The sequence below is a fragment of the Eimeria mitis genome, genomic scaffold, assembly GCF_000499745.2.
Source record: "Eimeria mitis Houghton genomic scaffold, Emh_scaff124, whole genome shotgun sequence".
NCBI lineage: Eukaryota > Apicomplexa > Conoidasida > Eucoccidiorida > Eimeriidae > Eimeria > Eimeria mitis.
The window spans coordinates 8,562-17,903 of record NW_013568392.1 but is presented as its reverse complement, the minus strand read 5'-3'; the positions used below and the strand labels follow the sequence as shown (position 1 = coordinate 17,903).

General features: G+C 48.5%; 2 protein-coding genes across 2 annotated transcripts in view; both read right to left on the bottom strand.

Annotated features, from left to right (window-relative positions):
* The window catches only part of EMH_0088340 (uncharacterized protein), a gene marked incomplete at both ends in the record, with an annotated part of 10,398 nt that extends 3,385 nt beyond the window's left edge, over positions 1-7,013 (bottom strand). Inside the window, 22 exon segments of the mRNA XM_013494658.1 lie at positions 141-256; positions 520-597; positions 716-841; positions 1,215-1,276; positions 1,396-1,417; positions 1,551-1,622; positions 1,762-1,838; positions 2,114-2,222; positions 2,825-2,995; positions 3,083-3,148; positions 3,297-3,468; positions 3,651-3,898; positions 4,096-4,158; positions 4,276-4,515; positions 4,756-4,876; positions 5,074-5,189; positions 5,308-5,439; positions 5,643-5,837; positions 6,036-6,140; positions 6,269-6,313; positions 6,464-6,772; positions 6,945-7,013. Coding sequence (XP_013350112.1) covers positions 141-256; positions 520-597; positions 716-841; positions 1,215-1,276; positions 1,396-1,417; positions 1,551-1,622; positions 1,762-1,838; positions 2,114-2,222; positions 2,825-2,995; positions 3,083-3,148; positions 3,297-3,468; positions 3,651-3,898; positions 4,096-4,158; positions 4,276-4,515; positions 4,756-4,876; positions 5,074-5,189; positions 5,308-5,439; positions 5,643-5,837; positions 6,036-6,140; positions 6,269-6,313; positions 6,464-6,772; positions 6,945-7,013 — 2,714 coding nt within the window.
* Positions 7,014-7,042: 29 nt separating this feature from the next.
* EMH_0088230 (uncharacterized protein) lies at positions 7,043-9,248 on the bottom strand (the record flags this gene model as incomplete). The annotated part of the gene is given in 7 exon segments (XM_013494657.1): positions 7,043-7,048; positions 7,052-7,144; positions 7,399-7,624; positions 7,732-8,118; positions 8,312-8,609; positions 8,714-9,048; positions 9,181-9,248. Coding segments are annotated over 7 exon segments (1,413 nt in total).
* Between the last annotated feature and the right edge of the window lie 94 nt (positions 9,249-9,342).

Below are 9,342 nucleotides of genomic sequence, written 5' to 3'. Positions count from 1 at the left end.
TTGACGAATATATAGAAAGGCGTTTCGTAGGGCTGTAGAACCAATACATGGGCTCGAACGCACGATGGATGCCCGTCAACTAACACCCCCTTGGAACATGCCCACATCGCCAAGCACAGATGTGCATTTCTTACTAGAGCTTGTCCTTCGCCTCTCGTTGCGCTTGATGAAAGAATTGATTGAGAATAAGAATTCTTTGGCGACTGTGCAGCTCTTTCAAATCTCGGAGCTCAGCTTCGTGACAGCCTGCTAAGAGCTGCAGACAAAACGCTGCAATGGAAAGTCCCCTGCAGGCTGTGGTTTCTAGTCTGCGCAACCTTACACTAGTAATACTTTACGGCTGATACCACATACACTAGTGGTAATACTTTCTGCGCTCTAAGATAACGTAAGCCGCAGTAATCAGTATGGCACGCTCTCTACTGTATGCACTGTTAAAGCACAAGCTGTCATCTTCAGGGCCCCTCATCTGAAAGTGTTCTTGTGCAATTGGGCGTTGAAAAGAGTGTAGGCGCTGACCTCCTTCTGAGCTGCAACACTGCTAGATTGATCAAGCTGCATGCTACGCAGTTCTTCAAACTTCGCAATCCTGGAGAGCTGCAGCGCAGCAGTACTCAGTCACGGACTGAATGCTTGCTTCACGCAGTCCCTAATGGCTGTCACTGTCAGGGATGGCACACGAGGGAACCGCTTCGGAGCCCCGAGCATGTCTAACCTTCCACTGCGTCTCCATAAACTCTCTTTGTTTATTAAGTTCGTGCTTGAAAAGCTCTTTTTTCTGCTCCTCGACGAATTCGCGCTTTCTCGCATCGGCAGCCTTGGCTTCGTCATGGGCAGCAGCCTTTTCCCCACATACATGGAAAAAGGAACAAGCTCGTGAGTAAAACTTGCTGTGACACGAGAAACGCTCGTTGTACTATAACAAGCACACTGGATTGTTCCAGAGCAGTCACTTCACATACAGACAGGAACTACTGTTTGGTAGTTGCAAATGCCTGGCCGTTGCATTCCGAAAGCCAGAAATGGTACGATTAGGTCTGGAGCAAGCGCGGCGTTGATTCGCCAGCGTTGTGTAAGACTATAGCAGAAATGGATTGCGACGACGCATCCAAAGAAACTCCAAATATGTTCTACGCAGCGTACCTCAAGTGTTGCGATTTCCTTCTCAGTAGCTTCAGCTTCCCNAAACTCCAAATATGTTCTACGCAGCGTACCTCAAGTGTTGCGATTTCCTTCTCAGTAGCTTCAGCTTCCCGGCGAATAGCATCCGCAGCTTCTGAGGTGGACAACACAGATGCTCGTGCTATCCTAAACACGAGGCGCAGAGGTTACTGGGTCATTTAAAAAACGCCTCGTAAGCGTCCCTAAGTGCGTTCGCATTAAATACTTCAGTACCTGAGTCTTCTTCCTGCTCTCCCTGAAAGTACACACAAAAAAACGGCATTGGAGATAGACCTGCCACGCATGACTTCTTGCCGTCGCTGCAGGTGGTCATAGCGAGCGACAATTCAAATTTCCAGCTAGACTTGTTGCATCGTATAAAGACTCACGACTCGTTGCTGTAGCATTTTCAGCTTGTTCCTCAGGTCTTGTATTTCTAGGTATTTCGCATTTTGAGAATGCTGCAAACCAAAGCAAAAGCCACATCATGAGTTGTTGCCTGCTTCATTGATATTAGATAGAGCATATCTTTACGGTGCAGGCGCTCTAAAGATGGTTTGGCCATGAAGTGCTTTGCGTTTGTGCGAGAAACAAAATGACCTTCAGTTCGTCTTCAAATGCCACGAGTTCTTCAGCCTGTTTCTTCTTAAGCTCTTCAGTCTGCGTCCTTATGCTTTCTTGTACAGATGTGCTNCGAGTTCTTCAGCCTGTTTCTTCTTAAGCTCTTCAGTCTGCGTCCTTATGCTTTCTTGTACAGATGTGCTATAACTTCTTGCCCATACCCTGCCGTAGACGTGCAGGCGCCACACTCGACCTTACAATTCACTACAGAGTGGAGAGCCCAGTAGAGTGGGAGTTATATTGGCGCAAAACTAGAGTATTGCTTGAGGCGGTTTGACAGTCTGACGTGCACCGTGTTTTGCCGAGAAGTCTGCAGCTTACCCGGACTGACCCATAGTCGATAGAGCACACGAAGTATCTGCTGCCCCTTTGCCAAGAACAATTGTAGTCCATTCAGCTTCCCTTGCTCTCAAGAGTTTGTTGCGGATGAGTTCATCTGCCTGCAAGCATGTGCGTACCCACCTTCTGTTGGATGTGGCGGTTTTTCGGAGGTTGCAGACTTGACTTGCCACCCGCGTGGGAGAAGTCGGAATGCTTACTGAGTCTAGTCTCTGTCTCCGTGAACGGGCTGTCTGGAGGGAAGTTTTTAGGAACTTCGTACGGGCCTGGCGGGTTGTTTGAACTGTTTCTTCCCACTGGATAAAACAGCTCTTTAGAAGGTCCTGTCTCTCGCTTAGGGTTACCGAGGGTGGAGCCATTATCGGTGAAATAGCAAGGAGCATGCTAGCATATGCATCTTCACGCAGGATTGAATTTGTAGCTGCAGTCATTTTACCAGCTAAGGAAGGATCGGACTCAACTTCTCCCATTGTTCCAAATAAAGTAGAAAACAGCTTGTCGGTGATCTGGCACAGGAACCGGTGCATGTCCAAGTGCTGGCGCTTCGACACATCTCGGCTCGCATTGAACTGGAGAGGTGCCAGGAACACAAGTACGCAAAGCTAGTTTATCAAATTGACGTCTCTACAGCAATGCAGGCGCAACAGATCAAGGATTCTCGCCAGCGCTATGACGGGCAAGGTGTTTCTAGATGTCTTTTTACCTGCCGTTCAAGCCACATTGCGCTTTTTTCGCGTGCATCGTTTGCAAGGGAAATTCTTTTCGATATAAGCTCCTTTCTCTTTTCTTGGGACTTAAGCTGCTCGGCTTCTCGGTTCTCGCTTTGCTGAAGTATTCTTTCGTTCATCTCCTCCACCCGCGCCAGGGATTTTTTCTGTATGGAAGGAACGCAAGAGCGACCGCTCGTGAATTCGCTTAGGAGACGGGATCTACGCAGAAAACCTAAGGGCTGTCGACCTACTTTCAGTGAATCAATGAACTCCGGGAGTTCCGATTCGTTGCCTTGACACAGGGCCTCTGCCTTTGCCTGCAGTCCACCGCACCACCGCACTTTAATCCTGTGATTACTATGTACATTGCGTGGACAGTTCGTTTTTTGTAGCACGTGGGTGGGGTATGAACGTGAGCCATTTTTATTCGCTGCTCGTGGTTTGGGAGATGGTGCATATCCTTACTTGTGATATTTGGGAGAGAAGGGCATCCCGCTCGTCTTCAATAAACTGCAGCCTAATTCGTTCCATCGCCAGCTTGTCTTGTGTATCATGGATCTCTATTTCCACGTCCAGATCTTCTAGTGGAACTGTGCTGTTCCAGGAGCGCCTGCGCTCTTCGTCTTCCTCCAAAATTCTGCAGATAAGAAGGAGCCTAGGTATATTTGCTTGCTTCTGTGCTCTCCCATCGGAATATGAGGTGTCGTCCTCCTGTCTGCGAGCCTGATTAGCTCAAAATTGACGTTGCTAGTGTTGAGTACTTCCTCGTACAATAGCCACAAAGTTCAGAAGGATTAAGGGAGCTAAGCGGTGACGGACTGCCTCTCCTGCTCTTTTAGGACTTCAATACGCCTTCCAATTTCCTCCTCTTCCAGTTCTTCAGACCGGAGAAGGCTGGTTCGAACATTTCGCAGCTCTTGAAGCATGACAGTTGTCACGTTTTCATGAACTGAAGTCAAGGAGTGGGCTGCCGCTTGACTAGCACCCCGGATATTTCTGTTCAGTGAATCGAGGCACTGCTGTAGCTCAACAGCAACTGTAAACGAATCTTGTATTTCGAGGATAACCTATTGGAACAAGCATAACGCTAGAGAGCTGCGGCTTTGAAGGCACAGCTAGCGGAGGGCCAATCTGCTGGGTTGCTTCCAGTTAGTTCCTTCCATCCAGCAAAGTAAATTCACTCGGTTACCTACCNGGCCAATCTGCTGGGTTGCTTCCAGTTAGTTCCTTCCATCCAGCAAAGTAAATTCACTCGGTTACCTACCTTCAGCTTTCTTATGTAGTCCTCCAGCTCAAGCAATAGTCGCCGATGAAAGTGCTTAACGCTCTACGAATGCGTATCACAGACAGAGCGGCACAAGTGAAGGCCCAATGCTAAAAGTACGTTGCAGAACTGCCCCGAACGAGTCGTCACTTTGGGCGGTGGTATGGCGGAGGGACGCACCTGGTTTCTGTTCTCATCAAGTTTAGTCTGAGCATTCAGCAAGCAGGTTAGCTCGTCCGTTACAGTACGAAACTTTAAATCATGCCTCAGCGTCGCTAGCCTTTGCTCCTCCTGTGCAAGAGCTTTTGAAATACGCAACCGTTCCCTGGCAAGGCGAACTGTCCGAGTGTACTCGCTGTCCATGGCTGATTTCAAATCTGCAAGTGCATTCCGCTGTTCAAACGTTATGGCATCCAGTTGCTGCGTACAAAAGAAAAGCGCGCTGAACTTCAACAGATGGGCCATCTCCAGATGCTTTGTACAAATGAGNGCTGCGTACAAAAGAAAAGCGCGCTGAACTTCAACAGATGGGCCATCTCCAGATGCTTTGTACAAATGAGCTTCACATCTTCACATGCGTGTTGCAAGATGGGCCATCTCCAGATGCTTTGTACAAATGAGCTTCACATCTTCACATGCGTGTTGCAAAGTGAAACCCACTTGTTCCGTAGCAACCCGGCATTCTTCTGATATGTCAGCAGCTGACTCGTCCGTCACGTAGAGACGAATAAGATATTCGTTTCTGGCTTGTTCTGCAATCAATGTTCTCTCTAGCTCGTGCCTGGCGATGCAAAGACATGGAAAATGGTGCTGTATTTTGCCATGTCCGTCGTCGCGTACAATCGTATGGGTGGTGCCCGTCGTGAAGTATATTGACCCCCAAGGGGACCGACATTGCTGATCGAACACTTTAACAGAACAGCTAGTGCATCTATAAATACTACGAAGGCATCTTGTCAGACGCAGCATATTGCTTACCTGTAAGCTAGCTGACCCTGCCTGGTTTGGCAAAGCGCAGAATGGTAAGCTGTAAGGATTTCGGTTTCCATGGTTTCGCGTTTGGACCAGGTTAGCTGCTCCTTATTGGCAATCTCCTGGAATGTCAAACACGCGAACACGGATTTAGTCCCTCTTGTTAGAGCTTTTAACAGACACAGATCAACGCGTTGACTCAACAAGCTGCCGCTCAAGCGTTGCATTAGCCTGGCTCACGCGCTTTGTTTCTTCCAGAGCCCTTCTGCACTGTAAAACTAGCTCCATGAGTGATGCGTTTAGTTCGCTGGTCTTCGAATTCATGGATTCCTGAAACAGGGCTTCCGCATCCGTTTGATGCTGTACAAATTCCTGAATACAGAAATTTCAGGCGCAGAAGGTAACGCATCTAGTAAACACGTAGAGCACTACAATTTCTTAACGCTTGAGTTTACTTCAGCTGGAATCATTTGATGTCGTCTACTATTGCAGTTAGGGCATATGGAGAAATGTTTGTAGGGGAAAAGCACGCATTGAATGGCTCATTAAGATGCCGATTGCTCGTCCGACCCGACCTTGTAGACGTTTTCAGCCGTCTCGGTGAACTGTTTCAGGATTGCAGGAAGTATGGTTAGCCTCTTTGTAGATTGTGCCTTTTCATATCGTTTCCGTGCACTGCAGAAATGGCCATATATGTCTTCCTGAAGGACTGCTACGGCTTTGCTGAATTCCGCTAAGTTGTTTAGCAAGGATGCATCGATGAAGCATTGCTGTGCAGAACAAAAAGACACGCTACACAACTCAGGCCAGCTGTCAGCGGAGTTCACGAGAGCACCCGGTTGTCCATGCTATCAAGGGTTTTAAAATGGGTTTTTGAAAACGCAAAGCACTTGCTAGCTTTGCATAGACTTCTGGGTTCGGAGTATATGCTTTTCGGCCAGAGACAGGACATGGCGTGAAGAGCGGACTTGCTGGGTAAATGCTGCGTTTCTTTGGTCTATGAGCCGTCCAATGCTCTCATCAATCGAGCGCTGCATTCCGCAAATCTCCATGTGCTCAGAAATCGTCGTTGCCTGCTCACAAGCGAGAATTGAGCCTCCAGTTCTCGATCGCAGTTCGTAAGTGGCATATAGTCCTACGAATTGCGCAGGTAAGAACATTTACTTTAAGTGGCATATAGTCTTTAAGTTAATGTTCTTACCTGCGTCTTGAGAACATCGTTGCTGACAGACCAAAAGTCACTCGCCTGCAAAGCCCCACCAGTCACAACCACCAGTTAACCACGTTCAATCTGAGGCGAGGCGCCCTGGCCATGGCATCAAACGTCACTGGCGTTTAGTGCTTTCGGAGAAGAGAGGGAAGTAGAGGGAAACAATATATGCCACAACATATTTACTTCAAATCTCTCTTTTATGCGAGAGCCGCAGGTCGTCAACAATTCTTCAGCTGCCTTCGCATCTTTACCATCAAGCGTTGTCTTTAGCTCCTTCAACGTCTGCGTGGCTGCTTCCATTGCCTGTAAGTGCCTTAATGCTTGTGTTGTGGCAATTGTTTCCTCTACACCAAGAGCAGCAGCAAATGATCCTGGGTTAAGACCTGCAAGTTGGATGAATGCTGCAGATGTTTGACGGATGGTTTCCTCAATTGCTTGAGACTCCAGGCTTGCGTACAGCTTAGAAACATTTGGTTGCTCGAGTCTCTGGCCCTATAAAACGAACAAAAGCTGATGCGGAGACGACCGCTTTGAATCCCCTGGATTGCTCTCGGTGTAAACAATATGGAGCTGAGATTCTATAAGGCGGTATTCAGCCGCCCCAGTAAGCTCGTTGCTGCTGCTCCTTGTAGTGTCACACTGCTAATGGGCAACTCCGCCTCACTTCGGCATCCTCCATGGCTTCATACGCTTTCCTAACAGCCTCCTCAAATGCGCCTTTTCGAAGGTGCATTAGGCTCTTCATATCAACAAGCTTTTCGCTCAGCTNACAGCCTCCTCAAATGCGCCTTTTCGAAGGTGCATTAGGCTCTTCATATCAACAAGCTTTTCGCTCAGCTCCGCATCTTCTACTTCAACCCACGCCTGCGAAGTTACAACAAAAGTGCTCTTGAGGCGGTGCATTGCTATCTGAGGCAGAGTTAACCAGTTGGTGGCCATCTCGCACACGACCATGCTTAACTTCATCCTGATGCTCGTGTGCTTCGATTTTGGGGCGCTGCCCGGCAATGAGAATGTTTATCCTCATCACTATACGACGGCATTCCAAAGGCAAACCACGCAAGAGGCAATGAAGTCGCACACCCAATTTAGGGCATCTAACCGCTACATGCTGTCACCTTTTTTTCGGAAGCCTCCGCTAAGATAGGGAACAACGATGTCCGTAAAGGCCCTGCCATATCGAGCTCGAGTTCGATAAGCTGGTCCTGTTGCAAACCCATGTGTTCTAGTTGTTCTCTCAGCATAGTCATTGTTTCCAGAAGCTTGCAATATACAGCCTGGAAAACACGAGGGTCCAAGTCCGTGAATGTATTTGCGACCTCCGGTTCATGAGCTTCTGTTCCTCTACAGCAGAGNGCCTCAGGCTGCAACCCATTAGTTAGCTAGGCTTGCACGGCCACACTGGGGCAAATGGGGCTTGACGACCAAAGCTTTAACAGATATGAACCTACGATTCTTCCTTTGCATCGTTGCCGTGGTCAACTTGAAGAGGAGGCGCAAACGTCCAGTACTTTGTGCGTAGTTGATATTGCAGCAGCAACAAGCAAAGCGCAATGAGCAATACAATTCCAAACGTTATGAACAGTGCTGGCCAGTCAGGGCTTCCGAAACGAGCACTCTCAGGGAATTCCAGGGAAAGCGCTGCGATGAACTCGTCTGTTGCTGGGTGAGGCAACTCGCGCTCTATGGATCCGCATTGCTCTTCTTCGTCCACAACTTTGATGAAGATAATGCGATTCAAATTAAGGTTCGTCGCAAACACTACAACACCCGGGCTTGTAAATGTGTGACCAAAAAGCACTAATTGCGCCCCAGATTCCATCTCAGTCTTGAGTTTTCTGTAGTAATACACACAGTGCCACTATGCATGCTTCTTGCATTTCGGTAGCATCGAGAAGAACTGTATTCTCCTGGCTTGTAGCGAAAAACAAGTTTACCGTTGGTTGGTGAGCAGACACACTTGAATTCTCCGGCGTCAAATCCCGTATCTGTGTTATAAAGGGANTACCGTTGGTTGGTGAGCAGACACACTTGAATTCTCCGGCGTCAAATCCCGTATCTGTGTTATAAAGGGAATCGCGCACGTGCACGGGATACACGGGCTCCGTTCCAGGCTCCAATATCCATAAAACGGATGTTCCAGTCAAAATGCATAGTAAAGGGTTCTCGAGAGACGGCACCTGCCCTGCCGCTTGGAGCAACCTAGGTCGAAGCTGTGTCAGCGGGCTCAAAATTTCAGCCCGCGCCTTAGCCACTTCTGAGTCCAGTCGTTCATCGATTACAGCCAATAGCTCATCAGGAACTCCGAAGTAGCCGTGTGTGCTTCCATCTGCTCACAAACCACTGACAGCAGCGGTGCCTTGGCATTAACAACAATCTGGGGGACTATTTGTTCCGAAAGTTTTATGCTGTCCTTCTTAAAAGTTCTCTAACCTTGAGCAACGGAGTACAGTAACGCTGGACACTTGGCTTCTGAACAGGTGAGGTTGCCGAACAACACATCTGAGCGTCCGCTAAGAGCCGCTAGACTGAAGGTTGAATGAATGCTGCCCTCCTCATTTGTCACCACTAGATTGCCGCCTTCAACTGAAATGGATTTTTGTCGTTCTTTGCACTCATCGTCGCAGACGTCTTCAACATTAGAAAGACCAGCGCATTCGCACAGGGCGTTCTGCGAGTTGTACTTGCCACCTTTGCGCCCACAGTACTCCTCACAGACTTGGCTTGTCTCCTGGCAACTCCCCGTATGCGTATAGACTCTGCTTCCCCTGCATACGGGATATTCCTGAATACGCATGAGAAGGAGAAGATACAAAGCGCTGTACGGAATTGTCGCATGGTCGAGTCCATACCATATAAGAAGGCCTATTGACTTCAAAACCCGGAACTACCACACTTACCTTTGGAGTGCAGGGCTCGGCACTATCTTCATCCGATACGTCTTTGCCTGCAGAAACCTACCTAGCATGACTAGGCGATAGAAGCAAGGACCTAATGGGGTCCAAAGTGAGAAAATATTTGCCCGCCTTAGGTTAGGTTCTCAACTTGGGTCCGCATGGCTA